Source organism: Sminthopsis crassicaudata, chromosome 6, assembly GCF_048593235.1.
Source record: "Sminthopsis crassicaudata isolate SCR6 chromosome 6, ASM4859323v1, whole genome shotgun sequence".
NCBI lineage: Eukaryota > Metazoa > Chordata > Mammalia > Dasyuromorphia > Dasyuridae > Sminthopsis > Sminthopsis crassicaudata.
In genome coordinates this window covers 225,378,840-225,392,681 of record NC_133622.1, presented here as the reverse complement: position 1 = coordinate 225,392,681, position 13,842 = coordinate 225,378,840, and the positions used below count along the sequence as shown (strand labels likewise).

The 13,842-nt window shown below is 47.1% G+C and overlaps 2 protein-coding genes across 2 annotated transcripts in view; one reads left to right on the top strand and one right to left on the bottom strand.

Moving 5' to 3' along the window:
- The window catches only part of PRR5L (proline rich 5 like), a 134,067-nt gene extending 132,159 nt beyond the window's left edge, over nucleotides 1-1,908 (bottom strand). The window contains exon 1 of the mRNA XM_074276620.1: nucleotides 579-1,908. The gene's annotated coding sequence lies outside the window, so the exon portion shown is untranslated. The remainder of the gene's footprint in view (nucleotides 1-578) is intronic.
- A 1,758-nt stretch (nucleotides 1,909-3,666) lies between these two features.
- On the top strand, nucleotides 3,667-12,653 carry COMMD9 (COMM domain containing 9). Its single transcript, XM_074276684.1, has 6 exons — nucleotides 3,667-3,768; nucleotides 6,805-6,930; nucleotides 8,290-8,429; nucleotides 9,289-9,323; nucleotides 11,368-11,471; nucleotides 11,835-12,653. The coding sequence occupies exons 1-6, from the start codon at nucleotides 3,718-3,720 to the stop codon at nucleotides 11,973-11,975; spliced, it is 597 nt and encodes a 198-aa protein (XP_074132785.1). The 5' UTR covers nucleotides 3,667-3,717; the 3' UTR covers nucleotides 11,976-12,653.
- The last annotated feature ends 1,189 nt before the right edge of the window (nucleotides 12,654-13,842 follow it).

Below are 13,842 nucleotides of genomic sequence, written 5' to 3'. Positions count from 1 at the left end.
ACACACCCTTCATTCCTCTCCGACCCAGACTTGGAGTCTGGAACCGTCCTGAGCTCTGAGAGGTGAGTTTTTGCTTGTTCTCACCCAGTATCAGACCTCTACACCACAACTTGGTTATTTCCAAACCAAAAAAAAAAAAAAAAAAAAAATGGAGGAGAAGGAGGGAAAGAGGAAGAAATGGAGGAAAAGAAGTCCATCCAAGTATATATTTATAACACCTAAGAAACACATAATTCCACAAAACGCTTTTTGGATTATCATCAATGTAAAAAAACAACATTTGCAGCCAAAAGCAAGTATTTTCCAGACCCAGAAACATTTCTGAAGGCCAGCGTGTTTGAGGAAGAAGAGTTAAAGGTTTTTGTTAAAACCAGTGCTCTGTGTATTTTGAAAACAAAGACATTCTATGTTCTAGGAATAATTGCCATTATGTTCCAAAGTCATCTGCAAGGCCTTTGTCATCCTCCATCTGACTGAACTCTGATTATTCTTGCTGGAACTGCAAGGGCAAGAGGAACGTGTTTACCCCACACATCCTGGGACAGGACAGGAAACTAGGAGCTAGGGGACCACCTCACCTTACTGTTTGGTGGCCCAAGGCAAGTCCACTTCCTCTTCCAAATATTTATAAATTTTTGTTTCCTGCTGTCTGGCCCTCGTCCTGCCAAGAAAAGGGAGTGTGACCACCCAGAAGGATACAGAACAACGGGTCTAATGGGCGTTGCATTTGGAGAAATGGAGACTCAGAGAGAGCCTGGCATTGGGCCAGGGCTAATGCCCTGGAAGGGGCCTTAGGGATGCCCAACTCCATTTAGAAGAAGATCCTGAGTCCTAGAAGGGTTCAGGAACTTATATAGGATCAAAAAATCAGTAAACATTGAAGGTGGGATTATAAACTAGATCTTCCTGACTGTATCTCCTGCCTCCCAGGCACCAAACCAGAAAGAAATGAGATTGATCAACCAACCAACATTTATCAAGAGGCAATTCTAGGAACTCTACCTGAAACTACCTCCATTAGACTGGGAACTCCTTAAGGACAGAGCCTGTCTTTGCAACCCAGCGCCAAGCCTGGCATATGGCAGGTGCTTAAGAAATGTTTCCTGATTTACTGACCAGTGTTCAGGATATTCTTACTAGCTACATAATTTTGGGCAAACTGTTTTAGTTAACTGCCCAAAGGACTGGACTAGGTGATCTCTGAATTCCCTGATAGCTCTATTAATCTGAAGTATCTAAAGCAAGGTTTCTCAAACTACGGCCTGCGGGCCAGATGCTGTCACTGAGGATGTTTACGTGGCCCGCCGGGTTATGGCAAATGGGCTGAGGGGCGGAAACAGAGTGTGAGTTTTGTTTTTACTACAGTCGGGCCCTCCCACAGTCTAAGGGACAGTGAACTGGCCCCCTATTTAAAAAGTTTGAGGACCACTGCTCTAAAGATTAGAAGGCCCCTGCCCTCAAGGATATTCCATTCTATTAGTTGCTACAATCTATATACTTCTGAGTGATAAATAATTGTAACAATTCACATTTTCTCAGACCTTCAGAGATTTTAAAGTACTTTCTCCACAGCCATCATTTTTGATGCTCACATAATCCATTACAATTTAAAAGGCACTTTCTTCATGACAGCTTTGAGTTTAGCACTAAAAACTTATTATTTTGCACACATAAGGAAAACTTGGACTCTGAAAGGAAGAGACTTGCCTCTTCAAGGTCCCAATGGGACAAGGTTCATCTCTTCTAACTCCAAGACCGATGCTCTTTCAATTATTCTCAAAACTAATGCATTTAGGGATAATAATCTTTTGAAGGTGGGGGTGGAAGCATAAAGTATAGATTTGTAAAAATTAAGAGTAGCTAGCTCAGTTTCTTCTGAAAAATCAAATAAATCCTAGACTGGTCCCATTTCCTCTTCCTCTTCCACCTCCCAATAATGACAATAATTTAAAAATAATCAATAATAATAGCAATAATAAAACAAGAATATAATAGCATCAACATACTAGTAAATAAAATGATTACAATGATAGCAATAAAATGGTAATGATGAGTATAGAATAAAAATGATCACAATAAGAGTAAGAAAAATGTGGTGACAATAATAGTACTAATAACACGAACAGTACTAATAAAAACAATAGTGAAAGTAATGATTACAATAATGACAATAGCAATATGAAAGTAATAAAAGTCAAATAATAACAATAATGCTAATAATAACAACCATGGTAATAAAAGCCATAGTAGATGATGATGATGATGATGATGTTAGAAATAATAATGACGGCAATACAAATAATAATGATGATTAGAGTGACAATAAAATTATAAATAGTAAAAATAATCGCAACAATAAGATAATGACACTAGTAAATGAAAACAATAATAGTAATGAAATAGTAATAACAGTAGTAATGAAAGCATAATGATGACAACAGAAATAATGATGGCAATAACAAAAGTAATACTGGTGACAATAACAATAAGATGATAATAGCTATGGCAAAAAGTGATTACAAAGAAGACAACAAGAATAATGAGATAACAGCGGTAATAAACTAATAATAGAAGCAATACACTAATAAAAATGGTAATAAAATAATGCCAATAATTGGAACAAACTAATAACAATAGTAATAAAAGCAGTCATGATGATGTCAATAGAAATAATTATAGAGGCAGTAACACAAATAATATTGGGGATGATAACTGACAATAAAATGATAATAGCAGAACAATGATCACAAGGTCAATGGAAATAATGATGACAGGAGTAATAATAATAATAATAATAATAAATAAAAATATAATAATATATAATGTAATGTAAAATAATAATAAAAACAATGATCACAAGGTCAACGGGAATAATGACAGAAGTAATAATAATAAATAATATAATAAATAAAATATAATAATATATAATATAGTATAATATATATAATATATAATAGTATAATATAAAATAATAATAAAAACAATGATCACGAGGTCAATGGGAATAATGACAGAAGTAATAATAATAAATAATATATAATAATATATAATATAGTATAATATATATATATATATATATATATAATATATATAATATAAAATAATAATAAAAACAATGATCACGAGGTCAACAGGAATAATAATAATAAATAATATAATAAATAACATATAATAAAATATAAAATAATAAATAAATAAATAACCCGATGATCACAAGGTCAACAGGAGTAATAATAATAATTCACTAATAACACAGATAAAAGAATACCCACGGCAGTAACTAGCCGATAAAGGCAACAGCGATAAGAGCAGAGATAACGACGGCGGCAGAAATCATAGGGCGATAATTCGGAGGATGCTCACCGCCTGGACACAGAGAGGTGATGAAGTCCCATCCCAGCTCAGAGCAGAACCTTCTCCTCCCCGGCCCCGCCCCCCGCGGATCCCCGCCCCGCCCCTTCGCTGCCCATCACGACCCGCCTGCTCACCCAGCGGTACCTCTCCTGCCTGAGCCTCCTCCCGCCTCTGCCTTTAAACCAGCGGCGTCAGCCCCAAGCTGGGCTCCGCTCCTGCCTCTCTCCGAGGAGGCGGGGCTCCCGACGCCAAGACTACATCTCCCAGCATGCTAAGCGGCTCCCGCTGTCACGTGACGCAGCGCCGCGTTTTCTCTCTCTGGGCCGCAGGGCTGCTTGAGTCATGTGACGGGGAAGAAGGAAGATGGCTACGGAGGCGCAGGTGGATTTCGTGTCCCTGCAGAGCTTGCTGAAGGTAATGCGGAGGATTCGGACTCCGGGCAGGGAAGGTCGGGTCAGCGGGCGGACGGGGGAAGTGGCCGCGGAGGCTCGGAGGTGGTGGTGGGGAGGCGAGCCTCCTCCACCATCCTCGTGGCCTGTGTTCGCTCCGAGGCTGAGAGGCCGCGCCCGAGAACCCCTGCCCCAGTGACCAGCTCTCTGTGACCCTATTGGGCTCCACGTCAGGCCTGGCGAGAGGAGCGATGATGGATTCCATCTGAGGGGGGGGGCATTGCCTAAACCTCTGAGCCTCACAACCCTGGAAGGTGCGTGCCCGTAGTATCCTCCTTTTACGCAGGGGGAAACTGAGGCTGGACAAGTCAGTGACTTGTCTGGGAAGCAACTGAGGTAGAATTCGAATTCAGGGCTCCCGAATTTCAAGTCCTGTGCTCCATCCACTAGACAACTATCCTTAGAGACTCTTTCAGCTCCAAGTCTGATCCTGTTGACTCAGTCCATCAACCCACAAGCATCTATTAAGCGCCCTCTGTGTTGAGCTCCTGCAGAACCAAAGGGGCAAAAATACAACTTCTGTCTTATTTTCCCCATCCCACGTGGGGTCACTCTCGTCACCATTATTATTTTCATTGCTGTCATTATCGTCAGCATCATTTTTATTATTATCATTGTTATTGACATCATTACTATTTTATTACCGTTATTATTTTGCTTTTTATTGTTTTGGTATTACTGTTGGTATCCTAATGGGATGGGTCTTATTACTGTGGTTGTTATTGACATCATTATTTTATTACTGTTATTTTGCTTTTATTGTTTTACCATGATTGTGGTTGGCGTTATAATGAGATGGGTCTTATCACTGTGGTTGTTATTGACATCATTATTATTTTATCCCTGCCATTATTGTTTTGGTATTACTGTTGGTATCCTAATGGGATGGGTCTTATTACTGTGGTTGTTATTGACATCATTATTTTATTACTATTATTTGCTTTTATTGTTTTACCATGATTGTGGTTGGCATTATAATGGGATGGGTCTTATTACTGTGATTGTTATTGACATCATTATTATTTTATCTCTACTATTATTGTTGACATTATTGTAGTGGGATGGGTCTTACTGGATGGAGTAGATAAGATCCCAGCACAGAAAAGTCACCTTCTGATAGAGGAGAAGAGATGTAATTGATTAGGTACTTATTTAGTAGAGTGTTGGGGGACAGTTTGAAAGAGCGGGGCGGGCACTGACTGGGAAGGACCTCCTGCAGGAGCCGGGTTTTGAGCTAAGTTTCCGAGGACACAAGATGAGAGTCTGTCCTGCTTGGGAGACGTGGAACACAGCATGGCCACTGTCACAGAGGTGGGACGGCCAGTGTACAACAAGACTGGATCAGGACAGTTCTAGGGTATTGGAAGATTGGAAAGGAAGGGATTGCGCTGTGAAGCCCTCCAAATGCCAAACAGAGGAGTCTGTATTGATCCACTAGAGTTTAATCAAGCGATCAGCCTGGCTATAGCTGCACTCGAAGAAAATCTACTCTGGCAGCTTGGGGGAGGATGATTGAAATAGGAGAAGAGGAGATAGACCAGTGAGAAGGTTAGGATCGATTCAGAGCCCAAAGGGACCTCAGGACACGAATCAGAAGATAAATGCGTGTTACCGAGATTGAGAGTTCCCAACAGCGCCAGATCTGGAGGCAAGCCGTCCAACTACCAGTCCTCGCTTTGTGATCTTAGACCGATTTGGGAGCCTCAGTTTCACATCTATAAACATGAAATTGTTGGATATCCAAGTTACTTCCCAGCTCTAAATCTCAGAAATTAATTATGCATGTATGTATATATGTATGGAATATATTTAAATATGACATTTATGTTGTGTGTATACATATATACATACACACACACATATATATACATAAAATTAATATATATAATATATATATTTAGTATGTTTAATTATATGTTTAATATAAACATAGTGTTTATCTAATTGATTGTCTGGCTTGTGCTTTTAAGATCCATAAAGGGGAATATGTTATGTAAGGAGGTAACCCTCTACACTTAATTTGAAATCAATTTTTTCACTACATCAGTTGTGAATTTATAAACTTTCTCTTCTTATTCTGCAGGACCTAAAAACATGATAATGAAGTTTCAGCATTTGTAAAGTTCTTTACTTATGTGTAACATGGCTCTGATGCTACATGTCTGTGTGACAATGTGCAAGTGACTTCACGTCATTTGGTCTCCGTTTCCTTGTGACGGGATTGGATCTGAAGGCCTCCAGGGTCCCTTTGGACCCCCGCGATCCAGCGTCACAGTAATGCTGCAGGCATTTCTGTTTCTGTTTTATAACTAGACCTCAGGTTCAGAAAGGCCTCCTAGTGAATAAGTATCCAATGTCAGCGGTAGAAGTACAGTGGGCACTCCTGGACCATCAAGTCCAGTTTTCTTTCCATTCTCCCACTTTGTCTCCCATAGAATATTAGTCTTGGAAGAGGCCTTAGAAATGACCCTTATCCAGTCCACTCCTGTGATCTATTGCCTTTTCTCCTGCTTCTTCAAGCCATCCTTGTTTCACATCACTGGTTCCTGTTGTGTGATGTTTCAGTTTTGTGGGGCTCTGTGTGACCCCATGAGGGATTTTCTTGACAGATACTGCAGTAGTTTGTAGGCTCTTTCTCTAACTCATTTTACAGATGAGGAAACTGAGGCAGACGGGGTTAAGTGACTTGCCCAGGGTCACGTAGTGAATGTCTAAGGCTGGATTTGTACTCAGGCTTTCCTGACTTCGGGCCAGGGGCCGCCCAGCTGCCCATTCATAGCATTTGTATGTTGTAACGAGATTCTTCATGGTTTCTCACCGGAGATGGGTGTTTCCTCCAGTATAGCCCTCAGGGGGTAGGAGCTATTCACTCCACTTGCCTTTCCAGTAAACAGGCCTCTCAGAGTCTGGGAGGACGAGCCCCAGGAGGCCCTCTTGGTGCCCTGGGTTCTGCACACTTCACACTCGCCATCTGAATCTGGTCTTTCCTCTTCTGCCCTAGGCCTCCTCGAAAGATGTCGTCAGACAGCTGTGTCAGGAGAGCTTTTCCAGCTCAGCTCTTGGCTCCAAGAAACTCTTGGACATCACCTGTTCCAGTTTGTCAGTGACCCAGGAGGAAGCAGATCAGGTGAGTGTGTTCTGAGGGCATCCTTGGGTATGGGATCCAGTGCAAAGAGCTTTGGGTCTTACTCCTTCCTGGCCCAGACTCACTGGGTGGCCTAGGGACCTTCTTCTGAGCCTCATTTCTCCGTTGTGACATGGGATGAAGTCTCCTGCCTTCCATACGTCACGGGGAGACCAAGGCTCAAGTGAGGTCCTGCCTGGGTAACTGCTTGAGAAGAAAAAGCCCTAGGTGATAAGGCCCCGCTTCATGGCGTCAGAGGAAAAAAGGGGCCCTAGACAGGAGATGTTGCAAAGATAGGGTCGGTAAGACTAGGCCGCAGACCGAAGGCTCCGGGGTGACAGAGTGGGGACGATCCTGAGATTGGGAGCCTGGAGGCCCAGAAGGATCCGCCACCAAATAACAAGGAAGCTGATTAGCAGCAGGACTTGGCAGCACATGGGCTAGGGCCCAGCTTCTTCAATTATGGGTTGTGATCCCATGTGAGGTCTTGTAAGTGCATGTCGGGGTCCCAAAATGATGATTACCTGGACTCATGGAAACCTTTCTCTGGTGAAAAAGGGGCTGTGAGTGGGAAAAGCTTTAGAAGCCCTAATTTGTAGGGAGGGAAGAGAGGATGGCCTGAGCGACAGGGAGGATGGTGACACCCGCCGCGGTAATAGGGAAGTTTGGAAGAGGGGAGGGTTTGGGGCTAAGTTATCGAGTGTAAGGTGTCTACAGGACGTCCAGCTGGAGGCGTCCATTGGGCCGCTGGAGAGAAGAGCATGGCGGTCGGGAGAGAGGTTAGGGCTGGATAACTAGATCTGAGAATCACTTGTATGGAGTCGCTTGTTGAAAGGGAGGAGAGAGCTCAGGGTGGAGTGGGGGGGGGTGAAGCTGGCTGGGATTGGCTTAGAGTCTGATTCCTATAAGCAGACTGCAGGAGGAGGGGATTCTCGGCCTCTGGAGGAAGGCCATGGCACATCAGAGTCCAGGGAGGTGTTTGGCCCCTGACTGTAGCATTTTAAGCTTCATTGGACTTCCAGGAGAGAGGGTCCAGCCTTCCTTGAGACAGAATACAGCTCGCCCCCGACCATTTGCACTTTTGAAGAAGAACCTGTGATGCAGGGGAGGCCCTGCCTTCCCTTCTTAAAAGATGTGAGGTGATCCCAGGGTCAGAGAAGGATGGACTTGGTCAGGATTAGGTGGCGTTTACCAGAGAGACCTTAGAGATGGAGGGGCCCCTAGGCGCCTTTTTACAGAGGAGGAAGCTGAGGCTCACAGGGGAGGGGCTTGCCCAGAGGGTCCGAGGTGGGACGTGTGGATGAGAGGCCCCTTCCCCCTGCCCATCCTCTCGCAGACTCAGGGAGCCTCCCTTTCTTCCAGCTGATCCGTGCCCTGCACCGCCTCACCAGACTGGCGGCCTACCAGGACCTGACTACCGGGGAGGAGATTCTTGCTCTCTTCCCCGAAAACTTCCACCAAAACCTCAAAAACCTGTTGACGAAAATCATCATGGAGCACGTGTGAGTACCTGCCTCCTCTCAAGGGGCTTTGGAGGGAGGAAAACCAAGAGAGAGAAAGCCAAACCAAAGGCAGAGCTGCCGATGACCTGAGGTGGGGTGCGGGTGAAACCTGGAGGCAGACGGGGGAGACGCCAGCTCCCTCAGCAGGGCCGCTCTCCCCTGGGCGAGCCAAGTCAGGGTCAGACCCTCGAGCCTCCCTCTGCCCAGGATTCAGCCTCAGGGAGAACGTGGCGCTTGATCCAAAGGCTTTTAGTTCCCCGGTACCAAAGACACTCAGGACTCGGAAGGTACAGGGTGTCCTGGGGAGGATATGGAAATAGAGACTTGTGGGAGGAAGCAGCCTGAGCTCAGCAATGGGGAGGACTGGTTCAGATCCCATATGTACTACTAACTGTGTGACTGTGGGTAAGTCACTCTGCCTTCTGCCAGAGGGGGGGATTTCCACTGTCCGCCACTCAGAGCTCCGGCACGTCCAGCCCAGCTCCCCCAGAAGCAGCCTGCGTCTGAAAGGAAGGGAATCCCTTTGTTCTTTTGGGAACCTTTCATTTGTCAGCACTGGAAAGGCCCAGTATAACATCAGCTGCCTGGCATCCAACTCTCTGGGCTTCCATTTGGGGTTTTCTTGGCAAAGATAATGGGCTGGTTTGCCATTTCCTTCTCTAGCTTATTTTTCAGAGAAGGAAACTGAGGCAAATGGGGTGAAGTGACTTACCCAGGGTCACACAGCTCATGGTGTCTGAGGCCACGTCCTGATTCTCCCTCTGAGTGCCCTTCAGCTTCCCTTAGGGAAAGAAGGGAGCTGGCCAGGGCTTTTACATCTGTGTGCTTCTCCGCCCCGCCCTTTTCCCTCTCTTCACAGGCCTGCGTGGAGGAAGGAGGCCCAAGCCAATCAAAGTGAGTATGGGAAGGGCCGCTCCCCCACGGAGTGACACCCCCTAGCGCCCGGTCTGCCTAAGACCAGAGGCACAAAGTGCAGGCTCTGTGCCCAGGGGGTTCCCCGCCTTAGCTAGCCCTCCATCCAACCCAAGTGTTAATTGCTTTCTTTTTTAATGACCCATGAACTGAACCTACTTAAAGGGAAAGCAAAGCCCACTGAGCCAGCGTGCCGTTCAATAGAACCTGTGTATGCCTGAGCCCAGAGCACTGACATCTCCTGCAAAGCAATCATTACCTCTGCTTGAGGCCTGAAGGGGCCCCGCTCCGGGCCCCCGGCCCCCCGGCCTGCAGCTGGGAGCCTCAGACACTCGTGAGCAGCAGCCGAGAACCACAAGCAGGAGCGCAGCTTTAGTTAGTGGGGGAAGATTCCTTGAAAAAGGTTTCTTTATTGAATTTTATTTCCGATGAGCAAACTTTTATTTTCTCTCTCCCACATCACCCACCTTAATAAAAAAGGGAAAAAACAACTCTGGTAACATATGTATGAGGCAGCTTTGTGGAGCAGTGGATAGCGTCTTGGAGTCAGGAAGACCTGAATTCTAATTCTCCTTTTGAAACTTGTTAGCTGTGTGACCTTGGACAAGTCACTTAAAGTCTGTTTACCTCTGTTTTCTCAATTGCAAAATGGGGATAACAATAGCACCTACTTCTTGAGGTTGTTAAGAGGATCAGCATATAGTAAATACTCTGTAGTTACTAATTATTATGATTGTTATTATCGTAAAGCCCACATTGGCCGTGTCCAGAAACATGTCTCGAGTCTTCCTACCCCGTGCAGAGGCCGACAGCATCCTTCACTGCTTAGGGACAGGCAGTTGTCAAGGGAAGAAAACCAGACTGTCAACAGCCATATAAAAAACTGCTCCAACTCACCAGTAATTAAAGAAATGCAAATTAAGTCGTCCTAGAGCTTTGACCTCCCGCTCCACATATTGGCAAAGTTGACCAAATGACAGATGTTCCTGGGCCTTTGGGAAAGTAGGCCCAGGAATATACTGTGGTCGGTAGAACTGATATCAATTGGTCTGGCCACTCTGGAAGGTGGCTGGGATCTACAGCTGGGAAATCACTGAGTCACCTTTGACCCAGTGGTCAGTACCACCCCCAGGTCTCTACCCTGACAAGGCTAAAGAAAAAGGAAATAGGTCAATCTGTACAAAAATTCTTCTAGCAGCTCTTTTTGAGGTGGAAAAGCATTGGAAACTGAATGGTCTTCCTTTATTGGGGGGTGGCCCAAGAAAATTATGATATGCAAATAGAAGAGAATACTTGTTCCATAGAAATGATGAAGGACATGGTTTCAGAGAATCCTGGGAAGATGTAGAATAGTGAAAGCCTGGTGAAGTGAGCAGAATCCCAAGAGTGAGGTTTTTTTTTTAATTATTTTATTTTATTTTATTTTTTTACTGAGGTAATTGGGGTTAAGTGACTTGCCCAGGGTCGCACAACAAAGTGTTTGAGGATTTGAACTCAGGTCCTCCTGACTTCAGGGCCAACACTCTATCCATTGCACCCATCTAGCTGCCCCTAAAGTTTTTTACTTTCAAAACAAGCATAGATAATTTTCAGTATTCTTCCTTGCAAAACCTCAGAATCACAGTGTAAAAACAAACAACTTGGAGCCATTTTCTAAAGCCCCACTGGAATGAAGAAATGGGGTTAGGTGGGGAGGGGACTTCCTGTAGAAGCAAGAACGATCTCCCTTTTCCCGTCGCCATTTTGTGCCACAGGTCACTAATCATTTCAGGGAAAATAAGGCTCGGTGATCCTTTAAAGAAGGAGCCCCAAGCCCTGGGCTGTCGTGCTCATGGGCTCAAGAGCCTTGGCAGGGAGGGAAGTCACATTGTTCTTCCTGGCCAGGTATGTTGGCCAAGTCTCAGCGGGGCCCGCCCCCCGTGTGTGCCCTGTCTCCTGTGACTGCTCATTCCTTTTAAATCATGAAGATGGCGGATGTCGGGGACAAGCCGGTCCAGGCTTAAGTGGGGTTGTGTCTCTTCTGCAGTCTCCTTGCCTCGACTCGTTGACTTGGACTGGAGAGTAGATGTAAAGATGGCGTCTGACAGCATCACCCGAATGGCCGTGCCCACCTGCCTGCTCCAGATGAAGGTGGGCCATTGGACACCCTGAAAAGGAGCTCGCTCTCTCCTGCCCCCCAGTTTTACACATGGAGGAACTGAGGGCCCTAGAGAGTTTGAGTCTTCCCCAAGATCAAGTGACTAGTTAGTGGTAAAGTCAAAACCCAACATCTGGGGGCCGGCCTTGCCCTTCCCAGGTGGTGCTTACCCTCTGGAAAGAGGGGCTCCTGTTTTTCTGTGGTTGAAGGCTGGAGTCAATGCGATGGACGTGGAGGGCAGCTGCCTTCTGGGGTGCTAGTGAGTAGTGAGTCAGCTGAGCTGGGGGAGTCCCCCAAAGCCCTCAGGCCTCCTGTGCCCTACAGACCGTGATCTTGGGGTCTTGTTCCCTTTCCAGATCCAGGAGGATGCCAGCCTGTGTGGGGACAAGCCCGCTATCTCAGCCGTCACCATGGAGCTGAGCAAAGAGACGCTGGACACCATGCTGGACGGCTTGGGCCGGATTCGGGACCAGCTCTCGGCTGTGGCCAATAAGTGAGCCTTGTTCCTGTTGGCGCCCCTGCTGCGCCCAGCTGGATGGGGGGGCCTGCAGAGCACCTGGGGGAGGGGGCTCGCTGGGTATGGTGCTGACCAGAAGGAGGCTGGACTGTACAGGGCGCTCAGACCACTCACCCGAGCTCATCCTCTCCTCATTCTTCCTCTTGTTCCCTTTGTTTTCTCCTTCACGTCGATGGCCAAAGGTCTTTCCTTTTCCAGAGGCCTTGGTGCTGGTTGTCATTACGGGGGCAGCAGGGAGGGAGGGCACAATGACTGCCAGCTGCAGGCCTGCCTCTGGGGTGATGAGGGACAGGGCTGCGGGGCCAGACTGAGGGACTGCTAGGCCGCACTGAGGGGCTGCGGGGCCAGATCGAGGAACTCCAGAGCTGGCAGGACGTGGCTTTGGCCCAGGCTCTTGTGGTGGGGGTGGGGATGGAGCTCCAAGCGCCTCACACCCCTCTCCAGTTCAGCTCCAGAGTGGGCTGCAGCTGACCTCATGCGCACGGGACCCTTGGGCCACACTGGGCCCTGCAGGCTGAGCTTGGGGCAGAGTTTCTGTGGCCGGGCTCCCCGGGCAGCCTCAGAAGTGCTGAGCTCGGGGCTCTCCTCTGTGCTCAGAGCGGGCTGGCTCTGCCAGTCTTGAAGGCCGTTGAGAATAAACGTCAATGCTGAAAGCTTCTGCCCGGCGTCATCCGTTGGCCTTCTTTGCTGGGGTCTGGATGGAGATCCTTGGATGGGAAAATTATCTCCAGTGCTTCCTCGCTGAAATGTAGTCTGTGCTATAATCGCAGCATCCCAAGAGGGATCCACAGGCTTGGCCGGGGGCTGCCAGAGGGGTCCAGGGCACAAAAGATGGAGAGCTTCTCGTCCTCATAAACTGAGTGACTTGTGGTGATAAAGCATCCGCTTCGGTGAGGAGGTCCTCAGGAGGCATTGGGTCACCTTGGTGCCTTAGAGGGACCCGACCGCCACGGGGCTGGGCTTGCGGGCCCCGCTCCCACCATGTGACAGTGAGGAAGCGGGCAGACTCACTCAGGGTCCTCGGAGCCCGGGTGGCGGGCCAGCCGTGCCAGTTACTGCTTTGTGGCGGCCAGGTCTCTTCCCCGGGCAGGCCTCAGGTAGAAACTTAAGGGTGGAGGAGGTGAGTGTCCCAAGATTCCTCTGACCCTTCAGGTTCCCTTGTGCCTCTGTTTTGGCCATTGTCCCCAAGTCTAGTGTTTTTGACCCAGCCAGAATGTCATAGCACAATTTCTGTCTTGTAGCTGAAGAACCGAGAGAAGAGCAAGGGACCAGTGTTTAATCTCAGCCCCAACCCAAGTGCAGCTTTTGTTCCCGGCCTCGGCCTCTCTGATCCTGGACTTTACTTTTTTGTTACCGATGGGCCTTTGGGATTCTCATAGAGTCAGTCTGCAGCTGTGTGACCTTAGGGTGCGGGGCGAAGTGCAGGTTGGTGGAAGGAGCGCTAGATTGGGCAACAGAACTGGCCAGGTCCAATTCTTGGCTTTGCATCTTATTGCCAGCGCGACCCTGAGCAAAGCCCACTCCCTCCTTGTCTCTTCATTTCTTTACAAAATGAGGGAATTGGACTGGTTGAGGAGGTGCTGCGGTCTAGGTTGGGAACTTGAGGGCCTCATTTTAAACCCCACCACAGTGCATTAGTGATCTTTAGCAAGTCCCTTTTGTCTTCCTGGACCTCAGTTTCCTCATGTGTAAAATGGGCAGGAAAAGCCAGGTCTTTTTCAGTGTTAAAAATCCTCTGATCCTGGACCTCAGTTTCCTCATCTGTAAAATGGGCAGGAAAAGCCAGGTCTTTTTCAGAGTTAAAAATCCTCTGATCTTATCTCTCTGAACCTTAAGTCTCCTCATCC

What these genes read in the sequence shown, in the direction of transcription:
- COMMD9 (XM_074276684.1), top strand. Translation starts at nt 3,718, where the DNA reads ATGGCTACGGAGGCGCAGGTGGATTTCGTGTCCCTGCAGAGCTTGCTG. An exon ending in CCCTGCAGAGCTTGCTGAAG is followed by an intron (nt 3,769 to 6,804) that starts GTAATGCGGAGG and finishes CTTCTGCCCTAG; the next exon opens with GCCTCCTCGAAAGATGTCGT. An exon ending in GGAGGCCCAAGCCAATCAAA is followed by an intron (nt 9,324 to 11,367) that starts GTGAGTATGGGA and finishes TCTCTTCTGCAG; the next exon opens with TCTCCTTGCCTCGACTCGTT.